This window comes from Rhipicephalus microplus, chromosome X (assembly GCF_043290135.1).
Source record: "Rhipicephalus microplus isolate Deutch F79 chromosome X, USDA_Rmic, whole genome shotgun sequence".
Classification (NCBI taxonomy): Eukaryota; Metazoa; Arthropoda; class Arachnida; order Ixodida; family Ixodidae; genus Rhipicephalus; species Rhipicephalus microplus.
The window spans coordinates 471713425-471735396 of record NC_134710.1 but is presented as its reverse complement, the minus strand read 5'-3'; the positions used below and the strand labels follow the sequence as shown (position 1 = coordinate 471735396).

At 47.8% G+C, this 21972-nt stretch overlaps 1 protein-coding gene across 7 annotated transcripts in view; it reads left to right on the top strand.

The window, feature by feature from the left end:
* Nucleotides 1–21972, top strand: part of LOC119160815 (endoplasmic reticulum transmembrane helix translocase) — a 520848-nt gene that overhangs the window by 171226 nt on the left and 327650 nt on the right. For 3 of the 7 annotated variants that reach the window (XM_075881403.1, XM_075881402.1, XM_075881404.1), the window contains exon 4: nt 11150–11239. In XM_075881403.1, the coding sequence (XP_075737518.1) occupies nt 11150–11239 (90 nt within the window). The other 4 variants (XM_037413063.2, XM_075881405.1, XM_075881406.1 and 1 more) reach the window with 3 other exon arrangements.

Here is a 21972-nt window from a genome sequence, read left to right as displayed (position 1 = left end):
GCATGTGACCATATCCACACTCCCAGAGGCTTCTCGGAGCTTACGCATCCCATCCTCTAACTGTCTCTGAAGGTTCTGATCCTTGCCCTTCAACACATCATTGAGCTCAGCATGGAAAATGACGAGATGTTCGCCCTCCATGTTGTTCTCTACAACCTCCTGAGCTTTGGCCAGTGCATCCACCATGCTCTTCCCTGACTGTGCCTCCACCCTGATTCTCCCATCTTCCTTCACTGTCTTGAAGACGCCATCCCTAACGCTGGCCACGTTAGAGTCCCCCACCACCAGGACCCTTCTACGCTCCAATCACCGGCTTCCTGTTTGCTTCAGCTGTTTCTTTCTCTGCCGTCTGTTCTGTGTTTCTGCCCTGCTCGAAGACTGCCGCGCCACCGAGCTGCACGTTCTCGGAGCCTCCGTGCTGTGGCCAGACACTGCGGCACCCTGACCTCCCTTCTCGCCTGTTCCTTCCCGTCTGTCGCCTTCTCCGCTACCCACGCTTCCGTCTCACACCACTCGGGGCCGGGGCAAAGCGCCATTAGCTCCTTTACCCGCTGCTCGAGCTCGGTCCGCCCTTCCCGTTCTTTTCGAAGGTCACCCTTTATTTGCTCTAATAGGCTTGTGGTAGCCTCTTCCCGCTGACGCGACGCTCCGAGCTGTTTTTAGAGTTCTATCCTCTGCTCCCGCTCTGCCCTAAGCTCCCCCTGAAGGCCCTTGATGCTAGCCTCCATGCGCTGCACGGCCGCCTTCAGTGCCTCGCACAGCCTGCACACGAAGCTTGGCTTCTGCGCGTCGGCCAAACTCGAGATTTCTCTCTCGTCCAAGTAGCACCAGTGCTTGCATTCTTCGCACTGCACCAGCTCACTCTCGCCGTGGTTTTCTTTGCCTCCTTAGCCATCGCCCGCCCGACCATTGGACCAAGCGCCCGACAGCCCTAAGCTCAACTCTTATCGCGCTATCCAGCCGCCTCCGCTAACTCTCCTACCTCAACAACTGGTAGAAGCTGCCACCTAGCCCGCACCCACACGTGTTCAATTTCGCTAGTAGACTCTCAGTAGGTCCCATTCGTGTTCAGTTCGAGCTGGTTTTTTGTTTTTTGGAAACATTTCTCTGTGCAACCTCTTTTCTCCCCTTCGTCCCTTTTTCAGTGCAGGGTAGCAAACCGGATGTGCGTCTGGTTAACCTCCCTGCCTTTCCTTGCATCTTTATCTCTCTCTCTCTCTGTTTAACAACTAACCTGGCACCCTGAAATCCTTCAAAAGAGCCGCCTACCCCGTTCACGTGGTCAACGTCACTGCAACGTTGCCCGTGTCCCACACCTACAGTACTTGCAACGCAAATTATTAATTAGGAGAAAAAAATAATAATGGTGTTCACAAACACAAAGAAATAAAGAAAAATTTATCTTTTGTTGCGCGGCGCGCTGCTTCTGCACCAATACACCTGCTCGACCTTGCACGACCTGCACTCGGTAGGCCATCGATAGACCCAACGTAGGCTCCTACGTAGACCCCTACGCAGGTAGCGCCGCCATAGATGACTGCTGTTTTGCGCTCATCCGGCAGGCACAAGAAATCTAGGAGGCGTTGCTAGGGTGGCTAGACTTGGTAGGTGTGAAAAGCGGCCGCTTCAAGGTGGCTCCCGCTCGCGAGCCTGCAGTGGTGGCGCTGTAGTCGGAGGCACTGCCAGCATTCTTCGTTGCAATGCACCCGCGATGGTCATTTCGTGATTTTCGCCAGTACAAGAGTTTTATCAATGTGAGTATCAAACAGCAATTTCACCAATTATGAATACACGCACCTTCCGCCAAACGAACATTTTATTAGAGTGAAGTTTTCGATGGAGCGTCGTTCCGACAGCACCACTCTTTATATGCTTGGTGAAACCAAAACGGTTTTCTTTTTTATAACTTTGAACAACGCCTTAACGGAGTAAAAAAAAAGCTTGCTTTAGCGAAGCGTGGTATCTTTGACGATGCTAGTTTGCCAACATTGCCTTGTGCTAACCCGCGATAGATTTGGACATTTGCTGCTAAATCTGCCTGGACAGTGCGACTTACCGAGTGTAGTTACGCATTGCCATTTTCTCAATGCTGGACTTGTATTACACTTGAGACGGTATTCAGAAACATGTGTAGAAACTGAGACAACATTTAGTTTCATGGCTGCAACAAAATTTATTACAGTAAGTCACTAACGGACATTTCTTGTTACGTGACACGGGGCTTGAATCGCTTCACTTTTTTCTCGCTTTTTGCTTGGTTCAGACCTTTCAAAAACAAACAAAAAACTCTCGCCGCGCAAAATAATCTGCCCACTGCTTTGTTCAACTCTTTGCAATGTTCAGTGCAGCCGATTTCTGGAAACTGCTTAGAGATCGTAGAAGACTGGGTACTAAATTCGAATGCAGGCGTACTGTGCTAAACACATGTGTCAACTTGGTTTCCATAGTCTCTACCAGGTTTTACAGAGACTCTGACGGTACAGAAGTCCCTTTAGATCCCAATCTCTAGTCTCCTGCCTTGACAGCTTGTCGAGTCATTTGGGCGATCCTCCAACATACTAGGGTAATCGGGCCACTTCTTTGCTGGTACGTAGTCCAATGAAGCAGCAATTCGTACTTTTCGTTCTTAAGGCAAACTCTTCGATATATATTTGGGCAGGCTTGGGAATAAGGTGGGTACCGCATCATCTCTTAAACTAATCTTGTTACGCTACATTCTTCCTGTCCTTCCACAATATGCACGAAATATTGCCCGCTGAATCTTAAAACCAAGCGAGAAGACATAATTTTCAGCTAAATAAATCTATTTATTGAAAAGCAATGCCCGAGGTGTTGAGAGCGGCACAAAGCGCCCAGTATTTTCATTTGCCGATAAATAAATCTATTTATCGAAAAGCGATGCTCGAGGTGTTAAGAGCGCCACAAAGAGTTCAATATCCTCCCTTGCTGATGCCATGCATGCATGCACACAAGTCTTTTCTGCCCTTAAATAAATTCAAAACATTTACCATGCGTCAAAATGTTTTTCGCTCACGGCGGAATTTTCCTGGAGCGCTTTGTCCACGCTTGCGATGGTGCGCTCCTATTTCGCTAACCTGTCTTTGCATGCCAGAACGCACAAAAAAAGGGAAAATTTTTCAGCCCACGATCTGTATCCCGCGTTACACTCTGGCACAAAACAAGTCCACGGTGTTTTTTTTTTCTTCTTTGTAGGTGCCCTTTAGTCTTTTAAGGGCAAACACAACAAAGTAATCACACCACGCGGAACACCAACGATGCCGTGAAGCACTTGCCGCGAGTCACCAGCAGCCTCCCCCGGCGTACACTGCGCTGCACCTGCAGCCGTCTCCACCACGCTAGCAGCAGAGCCTCCGATTGCCGCGCTAATTCAAGGTCTAGCGGAGATTTGGCACACCACGACACTGCTCGCCAAGGGAAACACGGCTCGCTTTTCACATCTGCGCATTTCAGCCACCCTAGCGTTGCCTGTAAAAACCACATTTTTCGTAGCCTCGTTAAACGGGTGACTGTCAGCTGAGCCACTACTCTCGACACCAAAAGCCACCTGGTAGTGCAGACGACAGTGGGGCTGCTGTTCGCGGCTGGCAGGAGAGCTGTACTTGGTCGAGGGGAGTAATTCTTGAGAGTAGAAAGGAAAAGAAAAGTGAGCCCCACACGAATGAGAGGAGAGGGCTTGCCCAGCTAGTGCGCTACGTGATAAATGTGGAGAAAATGACGTCATCACGGTTGCTATGATATGTCATCCGCAACCGTTTCGCTATCCCCGCTCTGTAGCGCCCCTGCGGCCCCAACTGAAACTACCACCGTCACGCGCTTTCTCCTAGAAAAGCCGCCTTCTGTAGCGGCCCGCGTGTGTTTCTCTCCAGCGGCTGTGTTGGCTGCCTATGGTTACCAAACGGAGGAAGTGGACAGAGCTAGCAGGCGGCTACCGTCTGGTAGGTGTTCTGTGGTCTGGTCAACATGGCGCCGCCGGCTGCGTGTGTCGATGAGCTGGTGCAGCGCATCTCGTTACACACGCGAAAACCTTTCCTCCTGGATGGCTGCGTGAGCCCGTTCTTGACTTTGTACACAGCGTGGCTGTACCTGTGGACGTGTGTGTATGGTGTGTCTGAGTACTATGAAGCTGGACTTATTGCGCTCGCCTGCCTAGGAGTCGTGCACATACTGACGTGCTTGTTTTGTCACTGGTCTGTGCACGTTCGCTGCCTGCTGTCTTGTAGAAGGGTAAGGTTTTCAGTGGCCAGCTTGCTAGCAAGCTGTTTCATCCATGCGTTGCGATGGCAACCTTTACTTGGCTGTTAACCTAGTCTTTATCTCAAAGTGTTTCGTATTCTACTGTGCAAGTAACGCCTGTATACCTTTGCGCTCATACATATGGTGCGAGCCGCTTGACAAGCGCTGCCCGCAACCTGAAAGCCCATTGTGAATACCTTCCAAAAAGGCGCTGGGGCTGGCACCTACCTAGCTAGGGAGCCACGTGGGTCATCGGCCTAGATAGACCGTAAAAAAGTAGAAAATTGAGGGAGTTGTAGTATGGCCAGTGCAAACAAAAAGACAAGTTTTTGCTTTACACTATTCATCATGACTATCCACTATCATAGTACCACGATGTTTTCACGCGTATTTCATGGTTACGCCACCCTCGTAGTATAACAGACATGTGATCACGCAGACGTGTGTTCAGGTGGCGCGCGCCTTCGCCCGCACCACCTGAACTACTGATGCTGCAATCTGCTATTCGTGTTAGCTTTGTAGCAGTAGGTGCAGTGTCAATTTTTATAAAAGGGAACACGGGAACGCGTAGCCTGCGCGCTACGCGTTCCCGTGCAAAAATATTGTGAACCAGTGCTTCACCTGACCTGCATCTCTTGAAAATAACGGTGTGGTTGAAAAAATTTTATTGCTGTGCCGCTGAAATATATGGCAGGAGGCCGCACCCTGTGAGCCTGTAAATGAAGTGCAGCCGTGCAGCAGTGGTCTAAGGGCCAAGGTACTCGGCTGCTGACCCTCAGGTCGCTGGATCGAACCCCGGCTGCAGTTTCGATGTAGGCGAAAATACTGTAGGCCTGTGTGCTCAGATTTGGGTGCAACCCCAGGTGGTCGAAGTTTCCGGAGCCTTCCACAACAGCATCTCTCATAATCATATAGTGGTTTTGGGACGTTAAACCCCACATATCAATAAATCATGTTTATGTAGTGCAGGTTAATAGAACTCAGTATGGGAGTCTCAAGTAAAATGGTGCAGCAATCATCGGAATCATTGGTAGCATGTGTATATGTCACGAGTTGGTTCTGCTATTTTTATGTGTCGGTGTGACTTTAAAAATGAGTCGTTTATGACAGTGTACTGCTTTAAGAACGCTCATGTGCACAGATACTCATTGCCGTTATGAGGTTATAAGAGTACAATCACCCAGCTATTTAATATGATGGTATAAATGTGCTTGAGCTACTTGGGCCTACATTTAGCGCAGCCTGTATAAGCGTAGAACATTTTTGATTGGAATTTTTCATGCTCTATCACTGACAGAGTCGTATGTCCAGTATGGGCCGCAAAGTGGTTGGCGAGTGTAGTTAAATACGAGAAAACAAGTGAGACAATCTCTCGAAAAGAAAGGGTGTACTGATAGCAAGCTTTAGACCTGATTTTACTTTGTCGTACAGATATCTCATACAGAGATGGCCGGGAGCAAGTGTGCAGCTCGGAATAATGCATAGTTGGGCAACTGAGACATGGACATCGGGAAGACACAAAGTGACACGTAGCCACATGGTTTGTGGGTCTCTCAATCATCACTTTGTTTCCTAGTTGTGCAGCATTCTCACACCAACAGGCTAGAGTTGATATCGGGCACCCAAACATACAAAATGATCACTTGAGTGTCGTCAGTGGAGTCGCAGAGGCACGGCATGCGTCGCGACATGTTTCATGTGTCGAGAAGCTTGCATTGTGTAACGTCAAGGTACAGTACGAACTGATACTAATTTTTAAAAATACATTGTAATTAACGTTTCATGTCACATGCATGCTTACCACTACATGGTATTTGATCGTGAGGGCCTGGACCCTCCACTGACGCAGTACAGTGGAGGGTCCAGTACCCCTTTAAGCCTGTGTTCCTGCGGTTTGTGTTCACACGCTGTGGCTTACTACATAAGTGTGCGTGCTGCGCATAGTATACACCTGTGGCCTGACGCAGGTTTTTGGTTCTACTAGTCGCCACAAAGGCAGTGCAATATCTCAGTGTCAACCTTTCTTACCTTATAACCGGCACAGAATTAAGCGGGGATTCCTAATAATTTGGCTACTGAAATATGAAGCATTAATTGTGCCGAAACAATGGCAGATTATGTACGACAATCTGAATGACACCTTTGAGGTGTACCAATTTGGCGGCATGACATACCAGTTCTTGTGTCTGCAGTTTTTAAATATAAATATTATTTAAGTCATGACAAAAATATCTTTGATTGTTATTACCCCAAGCATATAGTCGCACATTCTAGCTGGCTGTCGTTTCCTTTAATCACTTCCTTCCTGAAGGGCTCGAAAAGTGCTCCACTACATTTTTATGAGCAGGTTCGAGGAATAGCTCAAAATCGCAGAAGACAGCTCGGAACTTTTCTGTTGAATGCTCACCATTGCTTTGTTCAAAGGGTTGAGACGTTTAACTTTTGGCTTCTATGTTCTTTGTTTTAAAATGATCTTGTTGCTCTAGGAAGCAGGTTACATGCTATGCTAAAGAAATCGAGTTGTTTGTAAATGATTCAAGAATGCATTATGTATGACAACATTTTGGTTTCAATTCCTTGGTGCCGAGCTGGGCAGTGACTTTATTGTTAAGAAAGCATGCCAATGTGGGCTACTGACATTCATGTAATACATGCCAAAGAAATGACGCTGGATCTTATCTTAATGCTCACTCTGCGAGTTGGGAAGCCACTCTGCGCAGCTCGAAGCTAGCCTACCAACTCTGGGCAGGCCTGTGAAGCAGTGTAGAGGCAAGGCCTTGACATCCCGATGTGGAAGACCTGCGCTCGGGCCATTAATCTGCCAGACAATCAATAGAGTTTTACAACCCATTCAGCTTAATGTACACATTGCTACAAAATCAATGTTTCGGCATTCAATATTCTATGAACCCGAAGCTACAAGTATTGCATAGAGCATACCTAACAAACGGATCGAATGGTTTTCTTGGATGTAGTCAGTGTCAGTAAAAACTGACATGCCATACTAACCTTGTGGAAGTCCTGAAAAGGTGTTGAATAAGGTTAATATTCAAGTTTTCGATTTCAGCAGCTTTTTTTTAGCGCATTCTTTATCATGACATGTGCTACTTTGTCCCAGCTAGATAGGGTTGGCAAAGGAAAGGGTGGTATTCCGATGCATTTTCACCACTCTACAGGGAAATTGATGGCCATTTTAGCAGCATTCATGCACTTAATAAAAAAAAGTGTTCACTGTTGGGCTACTGGGTGGCATGTACACGAAATATAAAATACTTAATGAAATCCTTAGTATCTATCAATTTTTGGACCCTTGTCAATCTCTTGTGGAACGACATAATGGCATATACTTAGGCGTGCTGCGAAACAGTGTATGTTGCTTCGAGGACGCATTGCATTGCTTCATGATGGAAGGTGTCATTGCACAGGCTTTCCCGCTGCAGTGTCACCAACTCAAACATAAATGCTGTGCTAATTCATGAGCAAGAATCGAACGTGTGTGCTACTAAGTCGTACAGCGCAACCTCAGAAGTGAGTGGCGCTTCACAATTTCAATAAGTATTTAATTATTTGGGATAGTTAGCAACAATCATAACATCCTGAAATCTCTTCGCATGCTCGATCCTATACTCTGTGAATTGTTAATCAATTATTGTTTTTTTTATAGAACTGCAAATTGCACTTTTTGCTCACTTGTCCATGTTTCAGCAGCATTGAAAGATGGAAGCACAAATCCTGCAGTGCCCTGTAAACAGGAGAGGCACATGACAGGCTGTTCCTTTTGATTTGTTAAGCTTGTTTTGTTGCTGAAGATGTTGAGATGTTGTCATGATATGATCATCTGCCTGACTACGTCCACTGCAGGACAAAGGCCTCTCCCATGTTCTGCTGGTCAACTCGATCCTGTGCTTGCTGCTGCCAATTTATACCTGCAAATTTCTTAATCTCATCCGCCCACCTAACCTTCTTTCTCCCCCTAACCCGCTTGCCTTCTCTAGGTTAGTTATCCTTAATGACCAGCGGTTATCCTGTCAACGTGCTACATGCCCGGCCCATGTCCATTTCCTCTTTTTGATTTCAACTATGATATCCTTAACCCCGGTTTGTTCCCTAATCCACTCTGCTCTCTTCTTGTCTCTTAAGGTTGCACCTACCATTTTCCTTTTCATTACTCGCTGCATCGTCCTCAATTTAAGCTGAACCCTCTTTGTAAGTCTCCAGGTTTCTGCTCCGTAGCTAAGTACCGGCAAGATGCAGCTGTTAGATACCTTCCTTTTGAGGGATAGTGGCAATCTACCTGTCATGATTTGAGAGTGCTTGCCAAATGTGCTCCACCCCATTCTTATTCTTCTAGTTACTTCAGTCTCGTGGTTCGGCTCCGCGGTTAATACCTGTCCTAAGTAGACATAGTCTTTTACAACTTCAAGCGCACTATTACTTATCTGGAAGTGCTGTTCTCTTGTGAGGTTCTTGTATATTACTTTCATTTTCTGCAGATTAATTTCAAGACCCACCTTTCTGCTGTCCTTGTAACTCAGTAATCATTGCAACTCAGTAATCATGAATTGCAACTCAGTAACCAGGAGTTGCAATTCGTCTCCTGAGTTACTCAGCAGTGCGATGTCATCGGCGAATTGCAGGTTACTAAGGTACTCTCCATTAACTCTTATGCCTAACTGTTCCCATTGTAGGCCTCTGAAAACCTCCTGTAAGCACGCGATAAATAGAAATAATTCTGTTAGCAATTACCTTTGTAAATAGCTTGTATACTATGGAAAGCAAGCTGATCGGCTTGTAATTCAAGTACTTGTCAATTCCTTTCTTATGTATTAGGATGATGTTAGCATTCTTCCAAGACTCTTCCCGTCAGGAGACACCTCGTAAACAGGGTCGCTAGTTTTTCTAACACAATCTGTCCTCCATCTTTCAGCAGATCTGATGTTACCTGATCCTCACCAGCAGCTTTGCCTCTTCACATGCTCTCCAAGGCTTTTCTGACTTCTTCTATCATTACTGGTGGGGTGTCATCTGGATTACTGCTAGATCTTATATTAAGGTTGTGGTTGTGCTGGCTACTGAGCAGATCTCTAAAAACATCCTCTGCTAATTTTACTATCCTATCCATATTGGTAGTTACTTTGTCTTCCTTGTTCCTTAGTGCATACATCTGGTTTTCGCCTATCCCAAGTTTTCTCATCACTGCTTTGATGCTTCCTCCGTTCTTCAGAGTGTGTTCAATTCTCTCCACGTTATACCCTCTTACATCGCTTGTTAATCAACTGTGAAAGCTCTACCAACTCTATTTTGTCTGTTGTACATGAGGCTTTCATGCTTTGACACTCCTTAATGAGATTCTTTGCTTCTTGGGACTGCTTGCAGTGTCCTGTCTAACTACAGTACTTCCAACTTCTACTCCACACTCCGTTATGATACTCGTCAGATTACATTCATTGCATCAACTCTAAGGCTGTTTTCCTCGATAAGAGGAGAGTACCTGTTCTGAAGTGAGACTCTGAATTCCTGTACTTTCCCTCTCAGTGCTAGCTCATTGATTTGCTTCTTGCGTATCAGTTTCTGTCGCTGCTTCTTCAAGTCTAGGGGAATTCGGGACCGTACCATTCTGTGGTCACTGCATCGTACCTTGCCAAGCAATTCCACATCCTGCACGATGCCTGGGTGTGCACTCAGTGTAAAGTCTATTTCATTCTTGTTTTCCCTATTAGGGCTCCTCCATGTCCACTCACGATTCTCTTGCTTTTGGTAGAAGGTATCCCAAATTCGTATATTATTGCGTTGTGCAAATTCTACTAGTAGCTCCTCTCTGGCATTTCTAGTACCGATGCCATAATCTCGTACTGCCTTGTCTCCAGCTTGTTTCTTCCCTACTTTTGCATTGAAGTCTCCCATAAGTATAGTATACTGTGTTTTTACTTTACTCATTGCCGATTCCACGTCTTATAGAAGCTTTCAACTGATGCGTCGTCATGACTGGACGTAGGCCCATAAGCCTGTACCACCTTCATCTTGCACATCTTATTGAGTTTAATTACGATACCTACCACCCTTTCTTTAATGCTATAGTATTTCTCTATGTTGCCAGCTATGTTTCTGTGGGTAAGGAACCCCATTCCCACTTCTTTTCTGTCAGCCAAGTCCCGATAGCAAAAGACGTGCCCATTCTGTAGTTCTGTATAGGCTTCATCTGTCCTCCTAACCTCACTGAGACCTATTACATCCTATTTAATGCCCTCTAGCTCCTCGAATAGTACAACTAGACTTGCCTCACTAGATAAGGTTCTAGCGTTTAACGTTGCCAAGTTCAGGTTCCAATGGTGGCCTGTCCGGATCCAGAGATTCTTAGCACCCTCTGCTGCGTTGCAGATCTGACCGCCGCCATGGTCAGTTGCTTCGCAGCTGCTGGGGAGTGACGGCCGTGAGTTAATTGACGTATGCATGTGCGAGGTAGTGGCCAGATGCTGCCAATCCTTCTCTGGTCATGTCGTGATATAGGCTTTGTTAAATTGCATAGGGTTTCGTAGAATAAATATTCATAACTGACACTGAGTTGAACAGGCTAGATGAAGTCCACCTTGCGTCAGTCATGATGATGTTGCTCTCGCAAATGTGTGGTTGATATATAGCAGCCGTCTTTTTCATTAGGTATATCATTTCATTTTGGAGCATTTTTGCAGCTTAGTACATGAAAGTACATCAGAGATTCACTGACTGCGGATAAAATTGTATTGAAGCAGAATCGCCTTTGTTGCTACAAAGAACGCAACACTGGTATTGTGCTTAGCACTGAAAGTTCTGCTAATGTAGTGATCGTGGTAATGATGCTGTTAAGTATTCTTCTTGTAGTCATAAACTTTTTTTTTCTCGATTTCTCTTTCTGTAGGAAACGAACCCGACAAAGGCAGCACTTGCTAAAGTCGTGCCCACGCCCAACAATGGCTCAGCTGAGCTTGTCTGCCTCCATGTGGACAGGGTACGAATTTTTTGCTCTTAAAAAGAGGTGTTGTTTGGTGCCACACATGACTCATTTTTTTTGCAATATCAACTACATGGACACTATAGGTGCATTGTTGCTGTGATGTTCGATAAAAATTCTGTATTAGTAACATCACCCCGCACATCATATGTCCTATGTACGAGTGAAAATCTACAAGGGCAGTGGACAATTCACACTTGAGCATAAAGAAAACATGCTTGCACCCTACCTTCACAGGGACCAGCAGGCGGCTTGTACCTTTTGCATGAGATGTTTTTTTGTCACGGTGCAAAAAACGGGCTGTTATCTAATTTTTCATGCCAAAAAGGGGATTTGATTAGTCGAAGCATAAGACTCTTTTAAAAATTGTAAAGCTAGCTTTTTTGCCCTGCAGTGTGAAAAACCAATGGCTGCTAACCAATTACTTCAAACAGCCTATTCAAGTGCGGATTGATGACACTCTGACGTGCAAAATGTAGAGACGGCTGTTTTGATCTAAACATGCCTAGTAGACAAGCCCCAGCACGTTCAGCTAGGATCGCATCTCCACTTGAAGCACGACAGGTGCGCCCATTACTCGGGTAAATATGCAGTGCTGAGGAGTACACTTTCAAATTGTAAAAAGGGTCCATCAAAAAAGAGTTTTAGATGTGCTAAATTACTGTATATTAAATTGTTTTTCTCAGATGTTCAATTGAAGAATGAGATAATTTATAACATACTACAGGCCCAAGTACGGGCCCAAGCAGGAGGGACAAAAGGAAAACAAAGTGCAAATATATACAATAGACTCCCTTTAAGATGAACTTCAAGGGATCATGATCAATTATTTGTCTTATCAGGAGTTCATATTAGAGGTGCCCTCCAAAACCGAATGCTAACAGGTCAAGTACGCCCTAATATGTTGCTTGAAAACACTGGATGATACTGTGTACACACACAATGGGAATGAAACGAACAATAAAAAGCCTTTGTGGCTCAGCTCGATAAAACCAATGCTTTCAAGTAGAGTATTCAGACGAATCAAACAAGTAGTCGATTTCGCGAGTTCATAGTAAATATGTTTATGAATAAATTGCTACCACATTTTAACAGTAAAACTGTAGCACGGCCCTGTTTTGACAATTAGACAATATGAAAATAGAGAAAGAAGCACAGTTTTTCTAAAGAATGGAAAGTTTGTTCTTCTGGCTTTTCACCTTCTGAGAGACTGTTTCACTGGCTTTGCTATCACTTTTGTATATGCCTCCATTGCCTACAGCTACCTTGACAAAGCCAACATGCACCAAGTTGCTTATAAAAGTCTTCAAGCTTTTCTTTGAGGTTCAGAAACCTATTTACCTTCACCTTTCACCTTCCTATTTCACCTTCCTTTCACCTTCCTATTTTCAGCCTGGAGTAACTCCTCCTGAACGAAATACAGCTGGAGATCTCTGTTAACTTTACTCACGATTACAAGTCGCAGGCCCACAAAGAGGACATGACACAGCTATATTTAGTGTGAAAAATGACCTTCTTTTGTCGAGCACTTTCATAAGGAAAATGGCACATAGCTTCGCGATGGTGCAGCCAGGACCGGCTCCTTGGGCTCATCGGAAAGAGCATTTCTCTGTGTTTACGTTTCCCACCTCAGCTGGCTCCTCCCCTTAAAAAGAAGGGCACAAAAAGGAGATGTTTGAAGGTCGTTTTGAGGCCCTTGATTGGCTGTGGCTGCCATGTTGCCTCAGCTTGCCTCTCGATTAACCCGATACTCGCTCCAGGAAATAGTTGTCTGCTTATGCCCCGTAAGGACATGGCTCCCGAAAATTTCTACTTTGTGACGTGTTCACAGCTCGACGATCACTTAGGATATAATTACGCTTTAGTTAGAAGCTGTAAGCGGATGCGCGATCAGATTACTATGAGTGGGCGCGCGGTCCACGAGCTGCCGCGTCATCGGAGTCGTCTTTAGCCCTAACTCCGCTGACAGCAAGACTATGGGAAAGAACAGCGTGCTAGCGTACTCATGGGGACGTGCTTCTTCGCAAGCAATGAAGCTGTAAGCGGATGCAGGATCAGATTACTACGAGCGAGCGCACAATCTATGAGCGCGGCATTATTGGGGTCATCTTAGGCCCAACTCTGCTGACGATGGGACTGCGGGCAAGAACAATGTGCTAGCGCACTTGTAGAGACGTGCTTTTTTTGCAATCAACGAAGCACATCACTCGCTAGCTCCTCGGAATTGCTTACGGGCATTTTATGCATTGGCAGCGGACCCCACAGTCAAGCTCGTCCCCCCCCCCCCCCCCTCCACTACCAAGGATTGCTCATAAGAGCGGCTGGCAGTTTCGCACGTAATCACTCGAAAATGCGATACCAGCACAGTGCACGCTGCTTTTTTGCCATTGTAGCTACACATTTTGTGCATCATCACCGAGCGCCACCGCTAAATCATCACACGTCGTCTGCACTGTCCACGCGACTGCACTCTTTATGGTCATATGGAGTGCTGTCAATAAGCTATTGTGATGTGATTTAGACGTGCTTGGAGCCGTACTTGGTGTCGCCACGAGCGTCTATGAATGTTCTGAGACAATAAAAGTCTCGTAGATAAGCGGTTCCGTGATCGGCTGTATCATGGTGATTTTCACGGCTATAGTGGCAAAAAAGCATGTATGGAGCAGGGGCACAAATTTTTATATGCCCATTTTGCGTCACTAAATATACAGCTAAAAAATTACTGTGCCAACAGTCTCTTGCCCATAACTTTGTTATTTGGAAAGAAGGCATAGGCCGTCATGGTGTGAGCCATTTTTTTGATGCAATAAGTCACTCTACATAAAAAAAGTTCAGTGAATATTTGTAATAACGTACCTAATAACATACTTAATCATACCAATTACAGCTTTAAAACAAAAAAAATATGTGTAATTGTGATGTTTGTTGGTGAGGTTCGTCGCGCCGCAGAGCGTGTGACGCGTTGCGGATGGAGGAGACGGTATCTGACGTTAACAAACCACACTACAATTGTATTTGACAGCATACACACACGAAATACATAAAGCGGCAGCGTACACTACTAGTCAATTGTCTCACGTGGCGGTGCTTGGGGACCAGGAGGCTGTGGGCTGGTTGAGTCCCTGTGATGACGTAATCGTCGTCGGGTAGATGTCCGGTGTGGAAACGACGTAGCAGCAGCAGGGGTTAAGGGCCGAGTGAACGAACCGTCGCTCGGTAGCCGGTAGCCAGACAGGGCTCGTCCGCGCCAGGCCAGGACCTTGCGACGCTCGTCTCGACGGCGGTGGACAATCTGGAACCTCGCGCGTAGGTGCGGGTTCTCCGAGAGCAGCAGGCCGCGTCCCAGGTCTTGCCAGGCGAGGACCGTGAGGCGCTCGCTGTCCCGAAGACAGGCGCCCTGTGTATGCGAACCTCGCGCGTAGATGCGGGTTCTCCAACAACCTGCCGCCCGTTCTGCCGGCGTTCCAAAAAAAAACTGTCTCGCCTGCGCGCGCCCTTCTTAATCTTCTCTGCAGCCCGAGCTCCTTCGTTTTTCTCGCCTTCCAGCGATCGGCCACTCCGTCGTCTGCTCTCGCTTTCCCTGCTTCGTCACATTACCCCCCCACTTAAGAAGGTTCTTCGCTGTGAAGAACTTGCAGCTGCCACTGGATCCCTTGGGACACCGTAGTACACGCGCACTCGGAGCACTGCACTACACTTCCGAGCCCCGCACACTCGGCACACATAAGAGACACAAAAGTTGTCACCAGTGTTCAGGGCCCCGCACACCCGACACTCTCAAAGGTACTCGCAAGACGAGATGAAAGTTGGTCCGTCACGGTAAGTAATGTGCACCGAAACAAAAAATTCCATCAATTATACCCGACACTGCGAAATCCTCAAGCCGTGTAGCGATGATGTTCATGCGCTTGGCAACCGGCTCATATAGTCTGCTCCTACATTCTCACTGCCTTTTATATATTCAACGCTGAAGTCGTACTCCATGAGTATGAGGCTCCAACGTAGAACACGGCTGTTGATGTGTTTGGCGGAGTTGATGTAAACGAGAGGCTTGTGGTCGCTTTGTAGTATGAACGTTCGCCCGAACAAGTAAATATGAAATTTCTGGATGGCCCACGTGAGTGCCAGGGCTTCGCGCTCGATTGTCGAATAGGCAGTTTCTCGTGGTTGCAGTCGTCGGCTAGCGTACGACACTGGGTGTAGCATAGCACCATGCCGCTGCATAAGTATGGCACCTACGCTTGTTGACGAGGCGTCGGTGCGAAGTACAAAAGGCTGAGCGAAATCGGGTGCTCTCAAGACAGGTTGTGTAGACAGCATGGTCTTGAGTGCATCGAAGGCTTTCTGTTCCTGCACTCCCCAAATTACTTTGTTAGGGGCTCTCTTTTTAGTCAGTTCAGTTAATGGTCCTGCTATCTCGGAGTACTTGTGGACGAAATCTCTGTAATAGCCCGTAAGTCCAAGGAAAGAGCGTACTTCTTTTTTCGTCTGTGGGCGCTTGGCTGCCCGTATTTTATCAAGGGTTTCGATCTGGGGTTTGATGATGCCATTTTCGACGTGATGACCGAGGAACTTTACTGACCGCTGACCAATCTCACTTTTCGTTGGTCGAATCGTCAACCCGGATTCGCTAACTCGTTGAAGAAAGGCTTCAAGTGTGGCCACGTGTTCTGTCCACGTCTCGGTTGCAACGAGCACATCGTCGAAGTAAAAGTAAATATGGGGTATATCTGCTACCACCTTCCTCATTAGACGGTTGAAGACAGCTGGGGCGGTTTTAATGCCAAACGGCATGAAACGAAACTGATAAAGGCCTGCTGATGTAGAAAACGCTGTCATTGCTTTGGACTCTTCATGCATCGGGACTTGCCAATACCCTTTAGCAAAGTCGAACTTAGAAAAATATCGTGCCTTCCCCAGTTGTCCAAAAATAACATCAACTCGAGGTATGGGCTCATTGTCGTTCAGCAGTATCTTGTTGAGTTGCCGGAAGTCAATGCATAGACGTATTGTCCCGTCTTTTTTCTTGACAACTACTATCGGCGACTGGTAGGGAGACTCAGATGGCTCGATGATGCCTTGCTTCAGCATGTCTCTAATTTCTTGTTGAACTGCCTCTTTGGTAGCAAACGGTAGTGGATACGGCCGTATGTTCACTGGTGTATCCGTTGCGACATTCAACTTGCACTGGGTGAGATGTGTTCTGCCGGGAATGTCGGTGAATACATTCTCGTAGGTATGCAGTATTCTAGCGATCTGCGTGCGCTGTTTAGTAGAGAGTGCTTCCGATATGTTCACATCGGCAGCAGATTCTTTTTGCTGAAAAGGTACGCATGGTAGATCGTCGTGCTCAGTATCATCAGCCAGACACGCGACTGACGCTTCTTTTGTTGGCTGTGGTACCGATGGTCGTTCTTGATATTTTTTGAGGAGGTTGACGTGAAACAGAGATGTTCGCGTTCCTAAATCAATAACGTAATCCACGTCATTCTTCCTCTCTAGAACTGTGAAAGGCCCTTTCCATGTTAGAATCAGTTTGTTGTTGTCCGACGGGAGTAGCAGCAGCACCTTGTCTCCAACAGCTAAACGCCGTGGTCTAGTCTTCATGTCATAGTGCTTCTTCTGCACAAGTTTGGCTTTCTGCAGCTCCTCCTTGGCTAGACGACAAGTGTTTTCAAGACGTCTCCGCAGGTCAACTACATAGCCGTACGAGGTCTTCGTCTCATCATCTAGATGATTACCAGTCCACATCTCTTTCAATATTGACATGGGCCCTCTGACGTAACGGCCATACAGTAAGTCAAACGGGGCGAAGCCCAAACTTGACTGCGGAACTTCTCTATAGGCGAAAAGTAAAGGCGCTAAGTACCGGTCCCAACTTTTCGGGCACTCTTGACACATTCGTCTTATCATTCGTTTAAGTGTGCCATTGAACCTCTCGACAAGACCATTTGCCATGGGATGATATGGTGTCGTCGGCAACTGTGTGAAGGATAGAAGCCTGCTGAATTCGCGCATTAGGTGGGACGTAAAAGACGTGCCTCGGTCGCTGATGATTTCCTGAGGTACCCCCACTCGCGAGAACATCTCCAACAGTGCTTCAGCGATCCTTTCTGTTTCAATGCTTGGCAGCGCCACCGCATCAGGATACCGCGTTGCCATGTCCACCATTGTCAAAACGTATCTATTCCCTTTTTCTGACTTGGGAGATAATGGTCCCACAATGTCAATGGCCACTCTCTTAAACGGTGTATCAATGACGGGGGTTTTACCCAACGGTACTCGCCCAACTAAGTGTTTTGGGAAAGTTCTCTGGCACGTGTCGCACGATTTCACAAATCGTGTGATGTCAGAAAGTACCCCTGGCCAATAGAACTCCTCGAGGATACGGTCTGTTGTGCGTTTTATACCCTGATGGCCCGCAAGAATTCCTTCATGAGCCATTTGCATTACACAATGGCGGAGGGCTGTAGGTACAACAAGTTGTTCAGTTTCTCTCTTCGATCTGAGCTTGTACCTCCTGTATAGAATTTCTTCTTTTGTGAAGAAAAGAATCTCGGCAAACCTGGTCTGGATGGGTTTATCGACGGCCTCAAAGCATTTCTGTAAGCTAGCGTCATCCCTCTGACTTTTCTGCAAGTCACGTGCACTCATATCTAGGGGACGTATTGTTGGTACCGGCAGGCGACGAGAACTCCGTCCGACTGTCGCGGCGACTTCGTTTTCCTTTGATTGCCTCGCAACCGAAGTGAATGCATCTGTAGTATAAGATCCAGTCAGCGATCCGTCGTCCGCTCCCACCCTAGATGATATTTTCATCGGACTAGCTGGACGTAGGTGTCTTTTCCAATCTTGATCAGGATCGGAGGCGTCACGGACCCCTTGGACGTTTCCCAGAACGACGTCATACAGTGGGTCATCCATGCAGATCGCGCGAGTCTTGCCTGAGAAAAAGGGTGAAATAATTCGCACGTCTGCCTCCGGCAGTTTCAGTACCCTTCGATCAAGAAGACACACAGAGGAAACTTTCCCCGTCAGATTGCTGACTGGTACAAGGGACCTTCTCACAATAACCGAGTCGCATCCTGTATCCCGTAAGACCGTAACGGGCTGGTTTTCAAGGACGCCTTCGGCCGTAGGCATAGACTTGTCCTCCCACTTGATTCTCGTACGTTTCGAGCAATCAGTACCTTGCCGGGAAGCCTGTGTCTCCTGGTTTGATGCTTTCGGACCTTCTGCTTGCTCTTTCAGGCACGAGGCTTTACCGCTTCCCTTGTTAGGGCAGTCCTCTTTGCTATGCCCACTACGTCTACATTTTCCGCAGAAGGCTGGTTTTGTCCTTGGCCCTTTAGTATTTGCCCAGCAATCTGAGGCCTTATGACCGCGCTTTCCACAAAGCAAACAATGTGGTTTGTCCTTTTCCTCTTTCCGTAGTGCGGCCTGCGCTCGATCTGGTGGCTTTTTATGGTCCTTGTCGTCCTTACCTTTACCAAGGTTGACGAAACCCTGCGCCTCCATATAATGATCAGTAGCTTCTACTAGCTTTTCAATTCCTCGGCAATCCCTTTCCCGCAGGAAGATTGCCAGCTTCTCGTGGCACTGCGTGATGAATTGCTCTGAAACAATAACGTCTCGTAGAGCTTCGTACGTCCGTTCGGTCTTGGCCATCTCTTGCCAATGGTCGAAATAACCTAGTAATCGCCCAGCGAACTGTCGACCCGTTTCGCAGTCCTCAGGCTTCGCCGACCGAAACTTAGTGCGGTAGCCCTCCTCTGTAAACCGGAAGCGCTGCAACAACGTTTTCTTTAACGTTGCGTAATCCATGGCATGGTCAGGTGCCATTCTGCCAACAACACTTAGCGCTTCACCTGTCAAACAAAGGCTCAGTGAAAGGGCCCACTTGTCTTGCGGCCAATCCTGGCTCCTGGCGACGCGTTCAAAGCGCTGGATGTACGCGTCCAGCTCGTCGCGAACTTCGTTGAAGGGCGGTATGAGTTTGTGCGGACTTTCGTAGCTTTGAGGAGAACCCATGTGCGGACCCTCTACTGATTGACCTGTAGTCACGCTACCCGTTGTCGCATCTAACTCTCGGAGCTTCAACCTTAGTTCGAGAACCTCCTTTTCTGCTTGTAGCCTCGCCAGTGCCTCGGCATCAGCTTCTTTTGCCGCATTGCGTTCGGCTAAACGTACTTCCCGCGCTTCTCGTTCACGTACGCGCTCCTCATCGATCCACTGCTTTAGCCCTGGACCGCTCAACCCCAGTTCCTTTCCAATTGCTGTGAGCTTGTCCGTCTCCATCGTCAACCGTCAGACCCGCATAAGCGACGCGCTGCTCTTTTATAGGATAAGAGCGGTCCTGTCGCGCGGACGCCAGATGTGATGTTTGTTGGTGAGGTTCGTCGCGCCGCAGAGCGTGTGACGCGTTGCGGATGGAGGAGACGGTATCTGACGTTAACAAACCACACTACAATTGTATTTGACAGCATACACACACGAAATACATAAAGCGGCAGCGTACACTACTAGTCAATTGTCTCACGTGGCGGTGCTTGGGGACCAGGAGGCTGTGGGCTGGTTGAGTCCCTGTGATGACGTAATCGTCGTCGGGTAGATGTCCGGTGTGGAAACGACGTAGCAGCAGCAGGGGTTAAGGGCCGAGTGAACGAACCGTCGCTCGGTAGCCGGTAGCCAGACAGGGCTCGTCCGCGCCAGGCCAGGACCTTGCGACGCTCGTCTCGACGGCGGTGGACAATCTGGAACCTCGCGCGTAGGTGCGGGTTCTCCGAGAGCAGCAGGCCGCGTCCCAGGTCTTGCCAGGCGAGGACCGTGAGGCGCTCGCTGTCCCGAAGACAGGCGCCCTGTGTATGCGAACCTCGCGCGTAGATGCGGGTTCTCCAACAACCTGCCGCCCGTTCTGCCGGCGTTCCAAAAAAAAACTGTCTCGCCTGCGCGCGCCCTTCTTAATCTTCTCTGCAGCCCGAGCTCCTTCGTTTTTCTCGCCTTCCAGCGATCGGCCACTCCGTCGTCTGCTCTCGCTTTCCCTGCTTCGTCACAGTAATCATTTCAGTATATGGTCTTATTCAATTACAATCTTTTCTGTGATCCCCGCAGGGGCGTCTGCGCAAGTAGGCGTTTGGTGTGTAGCGACACCACGGACCCGAGCTAACGGGAGAGTTTCTACTCCCTCCCACGCCTAGCCGTGCGTGGCTTTGCCGTGTCCGGGGAAAAGGGGATCCTGGGGGTTGAGCCGACGCTGGGTGATTGGACCTTGAAGGCCCCCCGGCAGAGGCAACACACCCCTTTGGCCCCGGCTTCACGTAGACGGCACCCCTGGGCTGACCCACCCAGGGGAAATCGGCAGTCGCCTTTTCCTATCTCTCTCTCCCTACATCTTCGTCTTTTGTTCTCACTTTACATCTTTCCTGTCTTCTCCTCACTTCTTTTTACTTCCAATTTTTTCTGGCGGCAGGGGTTAACCTAGTGTAAATATCCAACCTTGGGTAGATATATTAGGTTATAGCGGCCATGTACGGCTGGCGCCTGCGCCTCCTTCGCGTCTCGCAGCGTCCCCTTGTTGGGCTCGGTGGTGGGTGGCTGGCATGGCCGCCGAATAAGGTATCAAATTTATGGGAACCCCTAGCCCTCTTACAACTAATCGCCCCTCCAAGAGGTGGCGCACCAATGCAATTTTTGAGTTTGTTCCAAACAAAAAAGATAACTTCCCCAAATACCACATAATTCACTGTGAAAGTACAGAAAAGAAAGCTAGAAGTATTTCACCTTTCCTTGTGTCCAAATGTCTCATAGAAACGCTGTGTGCAGGCTACAAGGCCACAAAGACTGCCAGTGGTGACCTGTTACTTGAATTAAAAGACAACACACAGTACCAGAGACTATATAAACTCACAGCATTTGGGGATCAGCCTATCACAATCACACCGCATCGAACCATGAACACAGTGAAGGGTGTTGTATCAGATGGAGACCTGATGGTCCTCTCTGATGATGAACTTCTAACAGGCTGGAAAGAGGAAAACGTCATTCAGGTGCAGCGTATCAAAATAAGAAGAGAAAATAAGGAAATCCCAACGAAGCACATCATACTAACTTTCGCATCTAGCACCCTCCCCACTGAAATAGCAACAGGATACCTTAAACTGCCAGTTAGACCATACATACCCAACCCGCGGCGCTGCTTTAAGTGTCAGAGGTTCGGGCACGGCTCCCAGAGCTGCCGAGGACAGCTTACTTGCGCGAAATGCGGCACCAAAAGTCATACCGCTGACGATGACTGTCAGCTACAAGTCCACTGTCCAAACTGTGAGGGTGACCATCCTGCATATTCCAGGTCATGTGTGGCCTGGAAAATGGAAAAAGAAATTATTAATACAAAGTTTAAATTGAACATAAGCTTCCGTGAAGCGCGGCAGCGCGTTTCCCCACATTTTGCTGGGAACACATCGTATGCCGAAGTGGTGCGAGGGGGGTCAGCACCACTTCGGTTTTCGGCAATGCCTTGGACCACGCCCAGCGTGCCGAGGCAAACGCCACAAGCCCCCATGGGGGGAGCAGCCTCGGCTGCCCCACCCTCCTTGAATACAGCCCCCACCGAATGCCCCTGTGAACCTTGGCAGCAGCCAGGGCACCACACAAACTAAAGAGGTCCCCTCGACCTCCAGCCCGGTGGGGTTTAAGGCTCCGTCTGGCACGACGAAGCCTACAATGAAAAC